This window comes from Catharus ustulatus, chromosome 2 (genome assembly GCF_009819885.2).
Source record: "Catharus ustulatus isolate bCatUst1 chromosome 2, bCatUst1.pri.v2, whole genome shotgun sequence".
NCBI lineage: Eukaryota > Metazoa > Chordata > Aves > Passeriformes > Turdidae > Catharus > Catharus ustulatus.
In genome coordinates this window covers 115,800,267-115,823,100 of record NC_046222.1, presented here as the reverse complement: position 1 = coordinate 115,823,100, position 22,834 = coordinate 115,800,267, and the positions used below count along the sequence as shown (strand labels likewise).

At 38.5% G+C, this 22,834-nt stretch overlaps 2 protein-coding genes across 2 annotated transcripts in view; one reads left to right on the top strand and one right to left on the bottom strand.

The window, feature by feature from the left end:
* PRRG1 (proline rich and Gla domain 1) overlaps positions 1-14,342 on the bottom strand; it is a 66,698-nt gene extending 52,356 nt beyond the window's left edge. The window contains exon 1 of the mRNA XM_033051743.2: positions 14,314-14,342. Within this exon, the coding sequence (XP_032907634.1) occupies positions 14,314-14,342 (29 nt within the window). The remainder of the gene's footprint in view (positions 1-14,313) is intronic.
* A 1,437-nt stretch (positions 14,343-15,779) lies between these two features.
* CFAP47 (cilia and flagella associated protein 47) overlaps positions 15,780-22,834 on the top strand; it is a 266,976-nt gene continuing 259,921 nt past the window's right edge. Inside the window, exons 1-3 of the mRNA XM_033053233.1 lie at positions 15,780-15,941; positions 18,508-18,659; positions 21,159-21,274. Of these exons, the coding sequence (XP_032909124.1) occupies positions 15,780-15,941; positions 18,508-18,659; positions 21,159-21,274 (430 nt within the window). The remainder of the gene's footprint in view (positions 15,942-18,507; positions 18,660-21,158; positions 21,275-22,834) is intronic.

The window sequence follows — 22,834 nt, the reverse complement described above, 5'->3', positions numbered from 1 at the left end:
CACCTAAAACCTGATAAGTAATGACCACAATATCATTGCAAAATGTGGGTTTCAATTTTAATACGCAGTCTTACTCTGAAGACACCAAGATAAAGGATTTTAGTTTAGGGTTCTACCAGTTGAACTTTAGATAGTAATTATTCTTCATGGTGAGTATTTCCTTCCATTTCTCTACAGCAAGAATGCATCCTAATGAATTCCTGAAACTACACAGGCAGCTTCTTCTTGGAGAATGCTGGGTTTCCGTCACAGGTGGAGTTTACCAGTTCAAGGGTCATCACTTTATGTGTGGTCCCTTCATAGACCTCTGATACAGTTCCTTACAGGAACTAAATAAAGCTAATGCTTTACAGTCTTCTAACATATGGTTAAGATGATGGACTTTTCTACACTTTATTAGGTTGACTTTCCTTCTATTAATCTCTGCAGTGAGAGGATATTTTAATACCAGTAAACCACATGGACCTGATAAAATTGCAATCAGATTAATCTGCAATTATTCCAGCATTTGAAGCTAATGAGAGCACAGCTTTTTCAAGGAGCAATAAAAAACCCTGGTTATGTACTGAAAACTGCAGGAAGGCCTTAATCACATCATTGCCTATCAGTGATAATTTATCCCAACTGGATTCAAGGTCTACGGTATTCAGTGTTCCATTCACTACACCTAAATTTCCTAATAAAGTACTTAAAATGCTACATCTCCCTTTCACTTTCAAACATTTCTCAATCCATTGCTTAAACAGGCTTTGCTCAGCATACATTCCAGTTGAATAATTAGGAAGTTTAATGGAACAGTTACTTGATTTAATTTGAACCATATGTAACTCTATTCCAGATTTAAAAGACCTTCTGACTTTCCTCATTGCTTTTGGATATTTGGGCTTCTGAGGACTTCGATTCCAACGGTAGCTGGCATTTGCCCAATAAAAGGAAACAAGGTGAGCATATGGAAACAGTCTGTGAGCATGGGCAGATCCAGCACTGGCACAGAGAAGTCTGACATGATCTTTCAGGGAGAAGTTTATTCTGGGAAAGCTAAACATTAGATGGAGTTAGTACTGTGTGATGCTGGCTGATGACAGGAAGGATTACAGGCTGCCCAGGGAGGTTGTGGAGTCTCCCTCTCTGCAGACATTCCAACCCCTCCTGGACGTGTCCCTGTGTCACTGCTCCAGGTGACCCAGGCTTGCCAGGGAGCTTGGACTGGGTGATCCCCAGAGGCTCCTTCTAATGGTAACAAATCTGTAATTCTATGATTCTGTGATGCAGAGCAGTGGGTACACAGCTGGCTGCCAGGGCAAGTTGTGAATACTCTAATACCCCAAATCCAGCTGCAGTGTTTGGGAGGGTTTTGGGCCCGGGTACAGACTATCTGTGTAGAACCCCTGTGGATCTCCACTTGTGGGAGCCAGCACTGTTTAGCTGTTTTTCAGCCATTTACAAAGTGGATGGAAGCTGTCACACAGTTAGCTGTGATGCAATTATTTAGTGTGGCATTTTATCAATGAAGAATTCCCAAGGAAACCATGCCAAGAGCAAATAACACAAGAGTTGTGCACAATCTTATGAATCAAGGAAAAATGAACCTCACACAGCAGAACAGCCTCAAACTTCTGGACAAGTGAAATATTCCTGCAGGACAAGCAAGGAAATTTAGAAAATTATTAAAAGGCAGTGATAAAGATTGGGATGAAAAGCTGTCTCTGGACTCATGGTCAGAAGAGCAGCCATTGTAGTTTGATTTGTGCATGTTTCTTGAGACTTTGAAGAGAACTGTAAACAGCACAACACTGACAGCTGTAAGAATGGTTTGTTGAATGGCAGTCAGAACTGAAACCCTGAAAAATTTCAACCTAACTAACAAACCCTAAATGGTTTGTTTCAAAGTTTGAAGAACAAAATTTTATCACATTGATATGGTTTTGTTTATGTGATTTCCAATCAAGACACCCATGGAAATATCTTTAAGTATTTGAAAACTAAAAGAAGTGGCATAACACTACTAATATTAAAAAAGGTATCATACAAAATCTACGTGTAATTAATTTTTAATGTTAAAGGCAAGACCCAGATGGTCAATAATCATGGGTGTGGGCACATGTAACACCACATTACTCTTCCCACTGAGATCCTCAATTCCTTTGCTATTGCTCTAAACTCAGTGCCATCTAATTCTGCTTTCAACATGATTAGCCCCATGTCTGCTATTAAAGCTAATTATTTTTTAGGGGTTTTTTTTTAGATTAAATTTTTTTGATGTCCCCTTTTATTTCACAATCTAATCCAAACAGCACCCTGGTTCTCACAGAATTTTTGGCTGAACTCACTCCCTTTTCTGGGAAGTCCTCACTGTGTTTCATATTGCCCTTTTCCTGGAAATCCCTGAACACAACTGCTGTCCTTAATCCTTCTGTGATTGTATCACATTCCAAACTGCTCTAGGGCTTGGATCCTGTTTTCTGTTTGCTTCCTAAACAGGCAATGCCCAAACTGCTCATCCAATAAGCTCTTTGGATACCCTTAACTTGATTCTCATTAATATCCATGCTTTCAGAAATATGTTTTGCATTTCCCAATTGCCCATGGAAAGCATTTTTTGTCCTTTGATTAGAACCCCATGGTCTGCTTTCTTTAGCAGGCATCAAGATAATAGTCCCTAAAGGCATGAACAGTGTTTTTTTGGTCACAAACACATTCCCATTTTAGAGTTCCTGAAAATTCCCTTCATGTGGAACAGTATTCAAGAATATACTCTGTATTTTAGCCTAGTGCTATTAATATCTGTGTATTTACAGCAATGTAACTGATACATGTTTAAATTTATTTGATTCTCTTCAGGATAATTGGAATCAAATGGCTGCATGGGAATCTTATATTTCTTTCTTTATCGTGGGAATCCCAGGTAACTCAGCTAATTTTAGACACATTTAGGTGAGATGAATCACCCTATTAGTAGCAAATGTGGAAGTTAAATGAACGTATGAGCAGAAGAATATTTCACAATGGCAATCCTGACGTTAGGACTCCTAAAAGCAATGAGTTTTCAGACAGCCTACTGAAAATGTCAGTTTTGAGTAAGTATTTGCATGTGGGTGATTCTGAAGATCAAAAAACAGAATCATATTTTATGAGCATTCAAAATATTCAAGGGGAAGAGAAGGTAACAGGAGGCTTGCTAGATAACATCAGTTCTTGGCAAAATACTGTTGATAAAAAGTTAAAAGAGAAGGGCTTATAATCAAGCTTGGTAAATGTATGAAAAAATGGGCTTTGTCAAATATATTTAATTTCTTTCTTACAATTACAGTTGATAGCAGTAAACACATAATGGACTTCTGTAAAGCATTTGATTTATTAGCAATGACATGTTGATAAGAAAATTAGGACTATGCAATATCAATAAAGTATGTCTTAAATGGATTAAGAACTGGTTCACAGGACTGAAAGAGTACTTGTCAGCAGGGAGTTTTACTGATTATGACATTTTTAGGAAGGTTCTGTAGTGATTACGCCTAGTTCTAAATCAGTTTAATTTTCATCAGCTCTGTGTTCTTCATAATTTTCAATTGATTGGCAAAAATAAGTGAAAAATAAAATCAGTGGTGTTAGCCCCTGTAAATGGTCCAAAGTGGTGAAGGATGTGAAAAACAAGTCAGAGTGTTCTGGATTACAAGGGGGAAAGTTGAGCTCCAGGAAACGCATTTGACTTTAACATGAACTGCTGGGAGGACACAGGGAAAGGAATAAGATCTTACTGAGGAGAACAGAAGCTGTCTCCTGGGAAATAGTGAGAGGTTTAGTGCAGAGGTAGTGTGGTCCCCCAGTTTAAAGTGCTATAATAAAGGGTTTATGGTGCATAAACCTCAGAACTGTAAGTGGGGAATATGGACATGATTTCATCTCTCTACATAAAATTCCTTAGGTATGCAGCTATAATACCAACATTTTCAAAAATACGGTTGAAAGAACAGAGTGGCACAGAGAAGAATGACAATTACTCCAAGGTTAAAGAAAATGTTTTAATGCAGCAGACATTTTTGTTGCACAGTTAATGCATCAAGGCCCCTAAAACCACTCCTTCAATACTACAGTTCTGTCATTTTTTTTGGTACTCTCAAAAGAGCTCTCTACATATTTATATAAACTCTTAAACAAGATTTTATAATGGTGCCCTCAAATGACACACACACACACACACTTACATATATTTATCTATTTATGGTATTATGTATTATTGACCTATATAGGATGAAGGCCAGATATTTTACTTGGCTACTCTCACAGTTCTCAGGAACACATTAACCACGGTGACACCTCTGCATTTTGTCTGGAGACAATAAGAGATTGTCTTACCTTACAGCAACACAAAGGACATGGAGAGCATGTCCAGAAGCCCTTGTGCATTGAGTTGAGCAGTGAATAAAGACACACAACACCTGGCAGAGTTTTACAACCTGAAGGCTAACTTGTGGACAGTGTTAAATAACTGCTGTTCATAGAAATTGCCTATCGAATAACCCAATACAACCTGAGATGCTGAAAAAGTTGGAATTTTAAAATTATCAGATAGAAGGCAGCTTTATAAGAGGATATAATCACTTTTAAAGGAAAAATATAATAAATAATAAAGGTTTCTTAGTGGAACCAAGCAAAACAAGAATTATTAAGGCTGAAAATATTAAAAATATAAATTGAGACATTTTTATTTTGTTATTTTATAAGAGCAAGGCTGATAAACAATAACAAAAAATGTCCAAAAAGGTTGGTGCTTCAACTGTTAATATTATAGAATCAGTGGATTTTATAAAACCAAGGACATCTCTTGGAAATCATGACAGAAATTGTCTTTAGGAGTTACTGGCCTCTACAAAAGTACCATGTAAAGTTTAATAGCCTGTGTTATAAGAGAAATCAGGCTACAAGATCTAATATTGGCCCCAAAGGCAACAATCTATGAATAAACTGTAGTAAAAGTATTAAGTGGGAAATTGAATTGGAAAGCACCATTCAATTATATTATAAATCAGACCAATGGCTGTGATCCTTTATTGAAATTCTGGGATAGAATATTCTTTTAATTTCCTACTACTAAGGCTTAAATATTTTATCTTGAGTTGCCATGAAACATGTTTCTGTCTTACATGTATAGTGTCATATATCAGGGTGATAGAAAGCTGAACTCAGGGCTGTAGGGTGGGATTGCCAGAGCTGGAAGAAACCCTACTAAGATCAAAGAGGTTGAGTAGAACAGAAACAGAGGACATCTATCCTTTATTAAGTGATACTTGCAATAGAGAGAAACAATGGAGAGTTAATATTCTTGGTTCTCTGACCCTTGGGATTAAAGCAATTTTACTCTGAAGTCACACAGTAGCGACTCTTGCAATGCTGACTCTGTACTTCAAAATTAACCTGCATTTGCTTCAAGTATGAAAGATATTTCCAAAACTGAAAGTAAAAAAGATTACTTTGCAACTGCAGTGATATTGACTTACTAATTAATTTAAAGTGGTGATTTCATGATTGCTGGTTGCCATTAAATTGCTTCTTGAAGGATCATGCAGTGTGTTTATTTGTAACAGCTACAACAATTTTCCATATAATTGCAGGATCTAAGTGGAATACAGTTGAAACAAAGTGCAGGAGACACATTACAAGAGCTGTATCTTCCAGATACAGCAGAACAATTTGTTTTGTGATTCCTAATTACTAGCAAGTCAGTGGAATGAAATGTGCTTTCAGAAGCTACATTGCTGACATCTTGCTGACTTCATCTCAATCAGCACAGAAGCCGCCTCTGTGTATTCATGCCCTTTGAAAGTTCCAGTAGTTGATGCTGAGCAAACGAAAAATAGCTACAAATACAATAAAAGCACTAAGTATGGGACACACAAGCTGAGTCATAGAGAGGAAAGAGAAGAAAAGATTTAAAATAAACGGAAAACTAATGAATAAAAAAAAGTTTCTCTGGGCAGGCTGGGATATGAAATAAATCACCAAATGAAAAAGAAAAGTGATAAAATAATGACAGTCAAAAAGAATGATGATAGGTGAACACAGAACAGTAAATCAAATACTAAATCTTACAACAAGAAAAAAACAAAAAGAAGAAATAAAATACAGAGTAACTTAGGCAGAAAGAAAGTCAACTTGAAAAAGGTAAATTAAAAAAGTAACTCAGAGAGATCTAACAGGAGAGAGTTGCTCAAAGACAGATAAGAGGGTCCTGCTAACAAAGAGGGCCATGACTAACAAAGACAATTTTCAAATGGTCATGTTGAGAATGAAATAATCAGCTTTATTAGATAACAAAGATAAAGAGTAAGGACAAACAGAAGGAAGAATAATTGTTCTCTGAGCTTTCATATTTGTGAAAACTCAGTGTGTGCCGCAGTTCCTGATTCCGGTGTAGGTAATGACAGGATGGCCTGGAAAAGTAGAGAGACTTTTAAATTTGTTTTATGTAAGTCCATGCCTTTCTGAAATTGTTTTTCTCATTTGTTGAAGAGTAAGTTGAGATATCTGAGGGTTCTTTGTTTGCCTTTTGTTTGTAACATTCCCTTTCCAGGGAGTTACAAAAGAGCCTTTTGAAGTATGGGTTGTGTTTATTCCTTCAGTTTTAAAATACAAACTCAGTTTTTAAAGAAATAATGCCAATTCCAGGACTCCCTCTTAGAATCTAGATGGGAAAGATGTCACCCTGTGTTTTTTTAACTCACTGAAAAACCTTTAGTGTTACTAAATGACCATGATGGGTTAGTCAGATCTACTGATCTAACAGGATATAGTTGACATGAAAGAACTGCTGTCTTCAGAAGCTTGTGGTCAAACAACGTGCTTGATCTCCCCTCCTACAAATGACTCACAGAGAGCAAAGGCACAGAACAGCTATAGAAAATTGCCCTTATTCAGAGACTAAATGCTTATGTAATCTTCTGTGTCTGAATGCAGGCCACACGATCATGAGAGAGAGGATTGTGTACAGCCCCTACAGACTTCTGACAGAGAAGAAAAACTGTAATTCTTGATTCTATTCTTTGGTCCCTTTTAACTGAAAGTGACAGCATTTCTGCAATTACACCCTTTTTATTGTTCCACATGGTATTTTCTTGAGTTGGGGTCTTGCCAAAATCTATTTAGGATCTACAAGCATAGGCTCAGCATAATCCCAGATCAGTACCTGACTGTCTGTGCCTTTTCCAACCCCTTTCCTTTCTCCTGCTGTCTCTCAGGTGTCACTGCAGCAGCCAGAGCCCTGGATCAGGATGCTCCACTGCCTCCAGCACTAACAACCTTTGCTGTAAAGGGTTTGTTCCCAAACAGCTACGAATTGTCAATGGCCAGCAAGGGTTTGTCCAGACTACACCACCATCCTTACTTTTTTTCACTGTTAACAAAACACACATGGTAATCTGGAAAAGCTGATTCACTAATTATTTTGTTCTAGCAATGTGTGAAATCTTTTCTAGTTGTTTCACAATTTTAAGACTTCCCTCAGATACCCAAAGAACTATGTGCCAAAACTTCTAGCAGACTTCCCTAATGCGTTCACTTGAAATCAGTCTGAACAGTGCTTCAATTGTGATCTTGGTAGTGTGACAGTGAGAAAAAATGTTACATAGACAGATATTCTTGTTACTTTTTTTTTTTTTACATTCACATTTATATTCATTTATCTTTCATCCATTCCTAGCATTTAAATGCTTCAGAAACAAGAAAGACCTTTAATTTTTTTCCTTAAAGATTTTATCTGTTCTTCATAGCTAGAAAAGGTGTTTGTAAATTTTAACTACATGTTAATATACTATATTTATGCCTCTCTAAATGGATACTGAATATAACTAAGATGAGGCCAATCAGAGATTTCTGGAATGCCAGTAATGTATTTTAAATGTCAGAACAACAGCCTGCTATTCAAAGTGTCAATAAAACTTCTCCTAGTGTCCTTGATTACTTCTGCAGATGTGAGAGAATCTTTATTTTCAGGCACAGATGTTGAATTTAGAGACAGAGTGAGTTCATCCATAGATGATGGATGCAGATCTATGACAGTACAAAGAATAAAGAGAGGGGTAATTAGCAATTGGAACCAATCAAAGAAAAAAAGTACATCAGAACTGAAGATCTTTAAACCAAGATATGTAAAGGATAAGTTTTAGTACTCCAGCTGCCGGAATTAAAAAAGCAATTTGATCTTGGTAAATCACAAGGCATTTATATTGCTGAAAGTCTGATTAGATGATCACAGGACCTTTTTCATCTTAAATGTTATAAAAAGTCACTGACAGCTATGAAACCCCAGCTTGGTGACTGCCAGGAAATGCTTCCCAATCCCTGGCAAGATGTAGCAAGAGATGTAATAAAAACTGTGGTTAGCTGGACCCCTGAAGCTATAAAGGAAAATGGAGGAGTGCTGCCCTCATGATGTTACCAAAAACAATCATGTCCTTGGCTAGAAACTCTGTATAAACTGGCTTATAGCACTGTGGGTAAGAACTAGTGGGGAAATGTTCCAGTTGCTGAAAGCCAAATTTGAATTAAATTTTGCCACTGTGAACTACAAGCAGCTAATTGAAATAGAAGGAATTTAAAATCAGCATTAACAACAAATAATGGCATTAAGCAGATGGATTTATTTTCAGAGTTTAGCCAAAAATATAAAAATACTAAGGTAATAGAATTCTGTTATGCTATGTCTGACCACTCTTTTGGCAACAGAGGAAAGAAGAGCACTACTGTAAATACAGTAGCTTGCCAGAAGTGTGCAGCTCAGTGCACAGCTGCTCTCAGGACTGGAGGCCTGCAAGGGAAGACTAGTGAGAACTAAGTCATGCAGACAGATCCCCAGTGCATCACCATCCCTGGGGATGATGGGCTCAGCTGAGAGTCTCTTTCTCCACCCAACTGGCATATGGGGTCAGCCTGCTCATGTGCCTTAGATTTTTCTTTGGAAGAAGATCCAGTCTTCCTGGACTCCTTTACCCCTCAGGACTTTCTCTCCAGGCACTCCACCAGGCATTAAGAGGGCAATGTCTACCCTGTGGATATCAAGGCACAGTTTTGCTGACCCCCTTCCATCTCCATGAATGAATATGATTTCCTGATGGTTGTACCCAAGACTGTCTCTGACCATCACATCACCCCCCTGTCCCTCTCTGTTCCACAAACAGATCCAGTGGGTTTCTTTCCTTTGCTGGCTCCCTCACCAGTTGTGTCTGCAAGTTACCCTCCAGACTCTCCAGGAACCTCCTAGACTGTTTTTCTCTGCTGTACTCTACTTTCAGCAGACATCTCGTAATTCAAAGTCCCCCATGAGAACACGGGCTAGTAATTGTCATTTCAGGAATGTGGATTCCTCTTCAGTTAATAGAAAGTAGTAAGTACTGAAGAAATGAGATTCAGCTCTCAATAGTTTCCCAAACTAATAGCTCTCTGAGAATGGCTCTGCTAATACTGGTGACTCCTATTCCCTCTGGATAATTGCTTTTATTATGCATTTCTATTTTCTGTTCTTGTCTTACAGCACTGATGGATGTAATTTAGTTGTATACTATATAGGTGCCTAATAAAATTCCTGAAAGAAAGTTCATTGCCAAACTAAAAATATGATGTCAGCCCAAGTCTCAGTAAGGGTCTTACCTTCAAGCCTGCCTTTTTTTCCCCCAAGTACATTAAATATTTTTCACTATGGCTAGAAAAAATTAGGAAGGCAAAAAAGCCCATATTAAGCAGCCTAAATTCAGACATACCTCATATTACCATAATGAAGAGACATGCTGTATTTGTAGCTGATAAATTAGGGCACATGATGGCAGGTGAAATGCAGATAAGGTGAGAGTACTGCATGACAGAACGAGATGAAGACCTGTTTTATGTTGATATGACCAGTCAGAAAGAAAAATGTGTGTCAGTGAGGAGAAATCAATTTAATGTCTGCATTATACAAAGCATCAGTACCGACAAGACATTAAACTGCATTAGGAGATGTATCTATAAGTAGATTTACAGGTAGACTGCATAATTCAAAAATATCAGGGGACTAGAAAAGGAAAAACAGCATGGGGAAATTCTCAAGTGAAGAAAAATATATTAACACAGGACTTCATTGAGCAAGAAATATTAGGAAGGAGATACATTAAATTGTGAATGAAATAGTGAAAGTCAGTTGAATGCCCATATTTATTCCTAGTGTGGGACAAAATACTAAAATAGTAATCTGAACAAATTAGTGTAAATTTCATAAGAGGAAGCACATGTTGACACAATGCACCATTAACTCACTGAGTAGCCCATCCTCCCCAGTGTCTGTATGTTCTATACTCTGCAAGATATGTTCTATCCTAATTAACATTTAATGCAATTCCAAAGCTTCTCTATTGATCTTCAAGGCCACCATTGGATAAGGGCCCAGCTAAATTAGGTAATATCCTTTCATCTGTAACTTATGAAGACAGATGAGCTCTCCCAGTGTAATAAAACAAGCTCTGATGGCATTCATCAGGACCAGAGATAGTATTTGAGGCAAATTGGATTGATACAGAGCAGCTGGCTACAAAAAGGAGGGAGAGGGAATTTTCACAAGTGCTGGTAGCTTTAAACTAAAGGAAGGTAGAGGAGAGGATGTACTGAACTATAGACTGATAGCATTTAGAGTGAACAGACACATCTCTTGGTAATGGTTTCCAACTGTAATTGAAATTAAGGAGATAAAAAAAGTCAAGTAGCTCAGAAGGATCAGTACCTAAAAGACTGAAAACCAGGTACTCTAGATGGTCAGAATGCAAATTTAATTTATCTTGCTAAGCACTTGGATACTAAGGAAGTTGGATAAATTTAATATAAACTGTATAAGATACATTTAAAAAGAATATATAATTCTACCACACCATGATTAGGTAGTAATTTTTAGCAAAAAGAAAAAAGTACTAATATATGAACACGCTTTTCAATCATCTTATAATTTCTGCCTAAGAAAAAGATTCTTGAAATTCTGTACATAACTAGATACCCAGAGATCCACACAAAGGCAATGTGGTATAAAGAACTCTATTTCAAATACCTATGCAGGGGGAGGAGAATGATCATCCTCTGGAGGTACTTATCTCACTCCTAACCATAGTGGAAGCTTGGAATGGACATTGATTTTCAATCTGTGAAGCATAGCAAGATGAATCTCACCATTAGTAACTATAGAAAAAACACATCTTAGTTGTGTAGAGTTGAAATTTAATATTAATTCATTGACACCAATATCTGTTGACATCTTGATACCTGGGAAGTCTACTATTCTAGTTAAGCATGGTAAATGTTGAGATTTTATGGGAATATTTGAAAACTACAGACAGCTGTTAAAGAAGCACTAATGTGTATGTGAGATTTTCAGAATCATTCTTTACCTGAATTTCCTACTATCTACATTTATGCAGTTTCTCCACAGCATGTTCTGTTTTGATCAGAAATTATCTTCCCAGCACAAAAAGATAGATCTTCATCATGTTTCTCAGTGTGGTTTAAGAGTTTTTCTTTCTACCCTGCACTTTTTGTATTTGTCTAATACATGAAATCTCGCAGTGGATATGGATGCTTTTAGAGTTGCTCAATTTTTCATGAACAAGGATGTTTTCACAAATTGTGACCAAAAATGATGCCAGATGCAGAACACATTTCCAGTGTTGCAGACTGCAGGAAACAAAGGGCGCATTTGTACTTTGGTGCTGAAATCTTTGGATTAACTGCTGTGAGCTCATAAGATCAAAACGCTCAGGCTCAGCACTGAGTGCTGGGAGTAGCCTTGATCCCCAGATCAGTATTGTCATGTTCCAACTGTACTGTGGCTGACCTCCTGTTTAGCTAAACCGACTGATTGTGCTGATAAAACCGCTCTGATTCTGCTCCATGACAAATATAATAATTCAGTGTATGGTTTGGGGGGCCCGAAGCTATACTGTCAACTGATGGACACCGTATTTATAATACAATTTATAATACAGTTTTTTCCTTTTTCCAATTCCTACAGAGTCACTCTAAAAAGGGAAGGTATTTGTGTTTGCCTTGTATAACTAAGAATCTCTCTGTCACTCACTTTTTAAAAAAATTTTGGTCACGCTCCTTTCAGCCCAGTCTGAGATGGAGGGACACCTCAGAGATTGGCAATTCTTACATGTTTTGTGAAGACTGATGGTTTCATTCAGCAAAAAAGACCCAATAAAATCTTCATTAGTTCTGCCTCTCACAAAATGCTTTGCTGAGTGAAGAGACCTTTAGAGAGAATTAGAGCTCTAATCTGTCATTTTGAACATCCTCGTTTTCCATTAAACAGAGCAATTTGCAAGATTAAATGCAAAGGAATATCTTAGTAGTCCTCATTATTTGGACTTCATCTGTTTCTGATTCCTAAAAGCTGATATAAAAATATACACCCTTTGTTTGTTTAACCAGTAAATGTTTGTATTGCCTTCTTGTGTAGTCTAAAAAAAATATTATTCCTCCCAAAGTGGAATAAATAGCTCAACATTCAAAGTTCAAATCACAGTTCCTTTGGATTCAGATTCCAATAAGGAATGAGTGGCAGTTTCTTCAAATTACTTTAATTATTTCACATATCACAGCCATTTCTTGTTGCTGAATTACTGTCAAATAAACCTCCCTCATGCTCAGTTTAATTGCCCCCTTTTCCCCCTTGGAATACTTTTTAAAGGGATTTCTCTGTGAATTTAGAAATTCCTGAATAAGTGAGAACTACTTCTAGTCTAAGAGAAGACTCAGATGCTCTCCAAGAATCTTTGACCTGTGTTTAGAACATAGACAGGTAGGACCAGTGTCTCAGATCATGCTGTTTACTAATACATGTATTTAATAAAGCTTTCCCCTGTGCAGCTGGAGAAAACAGACTGGAGATGGCTCTCTGATTCTGCATCTTGTTTTACACTGGCCATGGCCCCAGGATTGATCTGAACAAGCTAGGAGCTATTTAATGTTAAACAAATTAGCCTTTTTTATTAAATGGAAAAAACCTAATGAGGATATTCCAATTTTCTGCCTGAAAGCTGGAAGGATAGTCAGATCAGCAGATAAATCAGTCAGATCTGAAAGTCTGTTTTAAAGAAGTTGGAAATGATTTTGATACTGAGGTGTGGTGGGGATTTATGTAAGACTGTACTTTTCTCTCTGGTGACTATAATAGTGAGAAGTTTGCTGTGAAGCTTTTTTATTCATCATCTGATACTGCTAAGGTGAGTGCAATGTGAATTGTACAGATTACTGCACAATTTCTGTACTGTAAAATTTCTGATTACTGTAAAATTTCTGTAGAACTTAAATCACACTTAATGTGGTCAGATAATAAAGGGAATGAAAATACATAATCTATACCCTAGCATTAAGTATAAAGGATTCTGTCATTCTTTATCATCAAAGGATTCAACAAAGTACACCTGTTCCTTTACAATAGTCTTCACTTTGGGGATGATCATTAGCTGAAAAAAAATCTCTTATGAATCCAGACTAAGCTGATAAAAGGAAGGAAAAGAGTCCATTATCTAATGTTGTTTCATAATGAGCTATCACAGTGATGGCAATAATAAGCATTTGGATATAATAATCTGCAGAAGAGGAAGAGAGCCTAGCCAAACTAATTCAGAGAGTTCAGGATTCCTTTTATGCTGAACCTGACTCCTCTATACACAAATCTCAGTTTAAATTTTTTAAAAAAAGATTTAGTTAAATTGATAAAAGTTTTGTATGGACATATCTATGTCAAATTGAGGGAAAATAGACCAGTGTTCTTTGACACTAATTCTCTCGTGGAGTGGTAACTTTGTCAGTGAGAGCTGGAGCAAGCAGCAGAAACAGAAATCTTTAAAAATCAATTCTGCCATGAAAGAACTAGCATCAAAAGACCAGAGAAACTATGTAGGAGTGTTCTCTACTCTGTATTGAAAAAAGAAGGGAGAATTTAATTATTTGATAAGGTAATCGTCTCTTTTAATTTTTTAATTTGTTTTTTTGGGTGTGTGTTTCCATTAAGTACAACCTTGTTACCATAAAATAGATTCAATTAGTCTTTCTAAAGAACTCTCTCCAGATGCTTTTACTCTTAGTGCTTGCAATGCTATGCTCTAGCACATTCTTTAGTGATCTACAGATGAGTAGCTATAATTTGAATCTTTAAGAGAGACAAAAAGACCTGCTAGCATCCTTCCCCAGCAACAGAAACTAAAACTTTTCACTCTCCTTTTTCCCTCTAGGTCTCTTGACCTATTAAAAATTTTTCTTTTTTTTTTTTTTTTTTTGGTACTTTCTAGTTCTTACCTGTGCAATCCACGTTTGTAGCTCCTCATATCTGACTTTTAAAACATATATAATTGCAGTCCTTATGCACATTCAAGAGATGAAGTAATCCAAGGCAAAACATTTTGAGTTAATCAGAACTGATGTCTGAGGTTCTGTGTACCTGCTGTGTGTGCTGCTCTCGCTCCTTTATTCTCCTATTTTGAAGGCAAGCACAAGGTGGCTGTCCTGGTTTAGGGCAAATTTTGGGAGTGGCCCGTAGCACTCCAAGTCTAAGTGCTGGAATCTTGTCAACCCAATTTCACCACTTAAATTAGAGCACAGGAAGGATCAGAGCAGGAGCACATCTTCCACCACTCAGTAAATGCGTGCCATGAATTATTAGTGCAGTCGCTGGCACTGAGCTCCCACCAGCACTCAGGAGTGTTAGTGCCTGCTCTAGTTCTGTGTAGGCCATGTCTGTGATTGACATGCAGGCCCAGGAGGGCAATCAGGCCATTTTTATTTCAGTGTAATCCATCTTTACCTTAGGAAACCCAGGGCACCCATGACCTGTCACTGTCCCGCGCTGCTGTTGGAGTGGGCCATGGCAGGGAGCGCTGGGGTGGATGGAAGGGACGTGCTGGACAGCCCTGAGCCTGAGCCCCAAGGTGGGCATTGCCTCAGGTGTCTCCTCAGTGCTAAATCCTGCCCTGGGGTGCACTGTGAAGAGTGTGGCCAGCAGGCCAGGGAGGGGATCCTCCCCTCTACTCGTGGGGCCACATCTGCAGTTCTGGTTCTGCAGCACAAGGAAGGTGAGGAGCTACTGGAGAGGGTCCAGCAGAGGCCACAGGAATGATGAGGGATGGAGCATCTCTAAGGAGAGACTGCAGGAGCTGGGCCGGGTTAGTCTGGAGAGGAGAAGACTTATAGGATATCTCATTTATGCATATAAATATCTCAAAAGGGGGTGCCAAAAGGGCAGTAACAGACTCTTTTCAGTGGTACACAGGGACAGAGCAGCAATGGTCATAACTAAAACAAAAGAAGTCGCATCTCAACATGAGGAAGAACTCTGTGTTGAAGGTGCCACAGCACTGGAACAGGCTGCCCAGGGAACTCTTCCTTCTGAAGACATTTAAACATCGCCTGGACACGTTCCTGTGTCACCTGCCCCGGGCCGAGCCGAGCGGGGCGGGGCCGGGCCGGGCCGGGCCGAACCCAGCCGAGTTCACCCGAGCCGGACCGGGCTGAGACGAACCTAGCCGAGTTCACCCGAGCCCAACCGGACCGAGCCGAACCCAGCCGAGTTCACCCGAGCCCAACCGGACCGAGCCGAACTCAGCCTCGTTCACCCGAACCGGGCCAGGCCGACCCGAACTCAGCCGGTTTCAGCCGAGCCCTCCGCTTCTCCTGTTCCGATTGGTGGGTTTTGGCCTCGCCGTGGCTTCTCCGCCAATCAGCGCCCCGCGTCCGTTGCCAAGCGGCAGCTGGCGGCCGGGCTGGCCATGGCGGCGCGATGGCGGGACGTGCTCGGGGTGCGCATTGCCCCGGCCGAGCTGCGCTTCAACGATGCGGTCCCGGGCAGCCGCTACAGCGCCGCGCTCACCGTGCAGAACCTGCGGGCGGGCGCCTGTCGCCTGCAGCTGCTGCCCCCACAAGGGCCGCAGGTGAGGGCCGGCCCTGAGGGAGGCGGCGGGGGCCTCCTCTCTGCGAGCAGCGGCCGCGCTGCGTTTGCCTGGGGCAGCGCCTTCAGCCCGCGGGAACAGCGGCAGAACGGAGAGAACTCTGAGCTTCCCGGTTCTTTATTCTCCCGAGCCTGTGAGCAGTTCAGGGAGAGTTTCTTCTTTCTTAAATCCGTAGTTTCAGTAGAAATAAACAGGCTTTCCTTACTGCATCAGCCATTAACAGTTGGACCTGATGATGCTGGAGGTGTTTTCCAGCCTTAGTGGTTCTGTGATCAAGTCCCTCGGCAACAAATCCTGCTTTGCCTTCTCTTGGCTGGCTTTGCACTCTCCAGAATTCATCCTGCGAGAAGCCCACAAGCTCCTCATAACTTCAGGGAACGTTCTGTAAAAATGGGTCACTGTGCTGTGGTGTGAACACCAAATCTGGGAAGTGACAACTCTCTTATTGCATTCTAAGTTGGATACTTTTAAGTTTTCTGGGTGGAATAGTCCCCTTGTGGTGCTCGCTTGCTGAGAGCTTTCTCAGAAAAGAGGAGGCTTAAGCTTTCTCAGAAAACAGGACGTTTGCAATCTTTCCTCAAGATAGTATGATTGGTATTTATAACATCTGATAAGTTCTGGAAAAGTCATTGCATTGCCTGGCTTTTTAAAGGCAAATGTATTTCTACAATTCTAACCAGTTGAGCCCTTGTAACCTATGTGGCTCCAGCAGAAGCCTGCTGTGGTTAGTGGTTTATTGTTTTGTAAATTATGTCAAAATTCAACTCAAAAGGTTGGGTTGAACTGACACCAGGGATTGAACAGAAGATGATATTGCTTTTTGTTCAGCAGCTTGAACTATGAATAATTCAGGATAGTCATCAATTTGATTTTCAGACAATTGAAGTACCTTGAGTAATTTCACTGTCTGAGTAGTGACCTTTTCTTTTTGAGGGCAAGAGTGGCAGATTGATTCTTATTAAAGTGTAGCTGAAGACTTTTGGTATGAACTGGAAACTCGAGAGTGCTTGATTTGGTAGGGCTGTGCTTATTCTGTTTTGTTACTTTTCAGTAGGTTTTCCAATTTTTCATGTGCTCCAGAAGCGGAAAGGCAGAGTCAATTTTAGAAAAGGTTACTAAATCATAGATTTGCAGTGTTTCCCTCTGTGAGGAGCTCCTGCCTTTTGCTGTGTATTGTAATGGCCCTGTACACCAGACAAGCAAGGTGACAGCTAGGAGACAAGATTACACTTCACACCTCCAGTTCCAGAAAGGTCTCTTGTGTTGCCCCTTTTCATTCCCAGCCTTAGTGTTACTCTCTGTGATTACAAGGTCTGAAGTGTATGACTCCTCTGAAATACATTCTGGCACATTAGATGCTCAGAGTGCAAGATCTGAAAAATAACCTTCCTTCAGCTATCATAGTGCATGGCCAAGAAATGCCTCCCAAGGAATAAAACTCACAAGCAGTTTTCCATAGTTTTAATTGAATGTTCTAGTACAAAGTATTAATTTTGCCTTGTATAAAGTGAATATGCTTGGATGTTTAATTCTTTTTAGAGAATATATAGATTCTATGCACCTCAGAATTAGAACATGGCTACCCTTTCATTATCAAGCCCATAATCATGATGTGCATGACATAAATTTCCTTTAACTGAGTATTTATACTGCTAGGAGGATTCTAAAGGAATAGAAGGAAATCCTTGGGCAACAGAAACAGAAAGTAGTAAATTATGTTTGTGTATTTAAAACAAACTAGAACAGAAAACCTAGAAAATATTGGGAAGACTGTCTTTCAGAAATAAAAAATATTTAAACTGGACATAAAGAGTGGAAACCCACTTTCTTGAGGTAATGAGAATTTTAAAGAGAGTGAACCGCCAGAGGAGCTGTAGACCTTACTTTGAGGTTTCTCTAGGAATGTGGAAATGCTGGGTTTCCCTCTATATGCTGGTGGGTTATTTGTGTCTTCTGTTCAAGGAAAGGTGAGGGATGTATTTCATTTAAGCAGATGCTTACTGACAACAAGTCCAGCATAATTCTTTTGTGAGAGGAAAGAGTGCTTTCCATCCTTCTGTTTTTTTTCTCTTTCATTTGACTCCCAAGACTGGAGGTACCTTGCGCCTTTTAAGCAGATTTTCAATGAGCAGTGAGACTTTCTGATGTCAGTCAGACCTAGAGGAAGCTCTTACCTGTCCCCTTTTGTTTCTACTTTGAACTGAGACTTAATCCTTGTTATTTTCTCAGGCACTAAAAATATTTTTCAGTGAGTAATAGCTGATTTAATTTTGTATTGCTTCAGAAGGTTTTTTTTGCCACAGTAGGAGAAGCTGGAGCTCTCTTGGAAAGACTAGAAAATTTTGCTAATTCATTCTGTCTTTCTCTTTTCCTGTAAAAAGTCTGAACTTCAATAAATAGAGAGGTAAAATTGTAAAATACTGCATATAAGTTCATGGTAAGTTTTAAATCAATCTTTGTATTCTTCTGAAAATAAACTATATGTATATCTTCCTTAATCTAGAAATGCTTAACAATAAAAAACATCTTTTTTTTGTTTAAATTGCAGTTTAAATTGATTGTGGAAAATCCAGAAAAACCCATTGCATCTGGACTCCAACTTAAAGCTGTTGTGCAATATGCTCCCAAGTGTGCAGAAGATGTTCGGGATAAACTAACTCTTTTAATAGATGGTGACGTAGTTCATATCCCCCTGCTTGGGTATGGTATTCCAAAGTTCATGTGCTGCTCTTAATATTTGCAGTTTAATCTTGTGGAAACTTTACTTTTTTGTGTCTGTTATGGCTTTGTAATTAGTCTGTCAATTGTATGGAAAACATACAGTAAGTTTTATCACTAAGATTTTTCTTTTTTTTTTTTTCAGAGCAGCACACGGGTAAGAAATTCATTGGGGATATCCCTCTAAAATCATAGAGAGGCTGGATTTTTAGCTTTGCCTTATTCTAACTTGGTTGTGATAATGTTGATAATTTTGAATTCTCTATTATTAGACAAGTCTACAACTACTCGTAATATCTTCCCTTCATATTGAATCACAGATACAGAAGATTTTTCAGTAATTGTTCATAACAATTTGTTACATAACAGTAATGTTTCATAAAAATTCGTAACAAATCTGGATTATAGTGAAACATGTTGCTTAATTCTAAAAATACAGTGCATGTTTTAGAGCAATTGTTCAAGGATTTTTGAAAATTTTTATTAGGATAGTATTGTGAAGGCAAAATAACTTAAGGTTGATAATACTGCTGGTAACTCCCTTCTGGAAAGGACTTGCAATAGCTTAAGTACAGTAATTTCACAACCATAAGGCGCACCGGACTAGAATGCGCGCTCTTTTTTTGCCGTGAAGATCCATGGGACGCGCAACAAAGTAACAAATTAGTAACAGAATCCCGCGATCGTGGAGTTTACTGGCAGGTGCTCAATTTGCAAACATTTTTCACACATTGGTGTAACCTTTAAATGCAGCCCTAAGCGCCTTCCCCATGCGTGGGGCCTGGCACTCCTGCCCGCCCCCGGCTGGCGAGGGGGCTCAGGGCAGCTCGACGCGGCTACGGCTCACACCTCGGGGTTGCTGCAGTTCAGGGTGGCTCAGGGCCACCATGGCTCAGGGCTGCCCGCTCCCTCTCTCCCTGTGGGGTTGCTGCTGGCAGGGGGCTGCCTGGTCCCGCCCAGCTTACGCGGCTCAGCTCACGGCTCACATTTCTGGGTTGGCAAATTTCGCAACTTTGTCCATTATATAAGGCGCACCGGACTATAAGGCGCACTTCCGGGTTTGGGGGAAAATTTTAGTCAAAAGGGTGTGCCTTATAGTCATGAAATTACTGTATTTCACATCTTCATATTTAAGTGTCTTTTGCAGGGGAAATGTTGACAGGCTTTAGTAATTATTTTTTTGTGTCTTTGGAAAGTCAAGTATACTTTATGATATCTTTAATCAGTGTTTTTCAAAATTTATTTTGTGCCATGCAAAAGCAATAAATTCCAACTTCATGAAAAAAGCCCAACCAGCAAACCAAAGAAAACGAATAAACCCCACACTGTGTTAAAACACTAACTCCAAACCTTTTAACTTGACTACTTCTTTTTTGCAGGTATGTATCTGTTAGAAAATCTGATTGCATTTAGAATGTATGCATATTTCTGTCCACTTGGGAAGTGAGATATTTGTATCTTCAGAGGAGAAATACTTTTGTTTCGTTTTTCCAGTAAAGCTGCTTGTAAGAATGTCTGGATATTTGGAAAGTAAAATTTTTACAATTGTTTTGAGTGTACTCTGACTTCTAATCCATCTAATAGATGGTTCCTTTTTATTTTTTTTATTTTTTTATTTATTTTTTCCCCCCCACATCCTGCTGGTCTAGCATCTCTTTAAAGAATTTACTACATTATTTTTTTACATTAAATAAATTATCAAAGGGAATTAAAACTGGTGTAGTAAAATTCCTGACATCAGATTTCTGGCATTCCTTGATTTAGTTTTTTGCCTCTGTCCCTTCCTTCAGGAGATGGAATTGTTTCTGTGTGTTCCTGTTTGTGGCTAAGAGGCGATAGACTGCTGTACTGGTGTAAAATTCAAACACAGTTTATGTGAGATCTGAGATGTCATTGTATTAAAAATTGGAGTCTTTAAATACAGGTTTGCTGAGGCATGATCTTTTCATTATGACTAAAAAGTACCCAAGACAGTGATGCCATCTCACTGGCTGAGGTTCTTAAATAAATAATAAAGTAGGTCATGGCTTGTGTCATTACCCACTTCTGTCTGTTGTAATAAGTTTTGTTTAAGTCACACAAGTTATGTATCAAACACAAAACTGTAAACTGGCTTTAATTCTTCTCTGCTTTTAGCTCAGGCAGCTCATAATGAATTATGGTGAATTATTTTGTGATGCAACTAACTCGGGATAGTTTTAATTTAAGTACTGTAATAAAGTATTTAAAATGAAATAGAAATGTGTGCATTCAATTTTGACTAATCATTTATAGCTATATTGTTTTAAAGTTAGACTACTGAGTTAATAAACAGGCTGATAGATCAGTACCTCTCTTTTGAATCTTCCCTGTGTATGCTGTAGTGCTGAAATGAGTTGACAAAAGGAGAACTTACCTCCACTGGAGTGCCTAATCAAATTGCTTTTAAAAGACAAAGGTATTTTCGAGTTTGGGAAATATTATCTTGTGTTTTCTCTGCAGATTTATTCCATACTGTGATCTGGAAATAGAGTCAGAGCTTAATTTTGGTGAAATGATTGCAAACAATAAACTAGTTACTAAAGAGATTAGTATTACTAACCGTGGAACAACTTCAGGTAAATATTTAGTAGGCATTAAATCATAAAAGTATTTTATTTTATTGGCAAAAATTAATTTTATTCAAGTTAACACTTCATTGACCAAGTAGCAGTTAACTGGAATTTTGGGTTATGCAGTTTATGAGTATCATAGCTGCAGGTGTTGTACATGGTCCATGTTTGTATAGCCAGTACTATATTTCCATTTAGGAAAGAAAAAATACTTTAGAACTTTGAAAATTTTACGAGTTCTCTACTTTTGAGTCCCATTTGGAAGATGTGAAAATAATAGTTGCTCATTGCCTTATGTGCCCAGCACAGACAGCAGCAAATCATGCCTGCTCTTGCTTTGTACTTCTGTGATCCCCAGACCTGTCTCTTGAATAAACAACTACAAGTTCCCTGAACTTTCTGAGCTAAAGTCCTCTGTAATGGGAATTGAATTGTATTTGTTACTGGAAGATAATGAGAGGCCTTTTATCTTGCTGCCATAGCTTTTGAAATCCTACAGCTTTTACTACAGGCACATCCTTAAATTTCTGTGAGCAGCTATTCCAAGGAGAGTAAGAAGCATGGACAAAGGAGCATAAGAATGCTTATATGATCCAAATAACCTGACTGCCTTTTGCACTGCACAAAGTTGCAGACACCTTTCTCCAGAGTGGCAAACATGCTGACTTGCAAACAACAAATTTAAGGCAGTCAATTATTTTTGTTCCTCATTTGTACAGCTGCTGGTTATATCTTTTTTTTTCATTAGGCAAAAGTTGTGGGAACATTTGTCTCCTAGATTTTCATATTAAATATTTTACCAAGAGAAAATACATTATTACAGAAACACAGATTTGCAATATTAAAAACAAAACAAACAAACAAAAATTATTAAATTTCTGTCTAGATGAAGCAGACCTTTTAATTTTTTTTTTTCCATGAAGTAAGAGGAGAAATTATTGTGGGTGTTTTTCCTAGTCAGTTCATCTTAAAGATGCAGTATGCATTTATATAGTCAGGTCTTTCTCATATATGATAACTTACTACTTTGACCAATTAGGTAAAGAAAACAAGATAACCTAGAGTATACATGCATCTACAACTAAGTTTTATGATTTTTTTTTTCATATTGTGTAGGAAATTGTTTGCAGTTATAAACTCTGTGCATGCAGGCTTAATGGTGGAGTTTCATAGGACTGGATGAAAGTTAGAAAGAAGGTGATGGTTAGTAAAGAATGTCTTGGGGACAGACAAGGGAAGAGCAGCTGAGTCTGCAGGCTCTGTAAATCAGGTCCCAGTAACAGGCAGCACATCAACTCTGTGAGCAGAAGTGCTCTGTGCTGGACCAAGAGTCAAGGATTGCATTTCACCTGGCATTCCTTGCACTAAAGGGTCCTTTGTTCCTGCTTCTGATCTCATGTCAGAGATTATCATTTATATGAAACCAAAAAGTGAATATTTGTACATTTGAAATAATTTCCATGTCTATGATATAATGTTAGATAATTTATGTTGTTGGCTAAATACTGGTTTTTTCACATTTTAAAGAATAATTTTATAACCTGTAAATATTTACTGTTTTCTTCT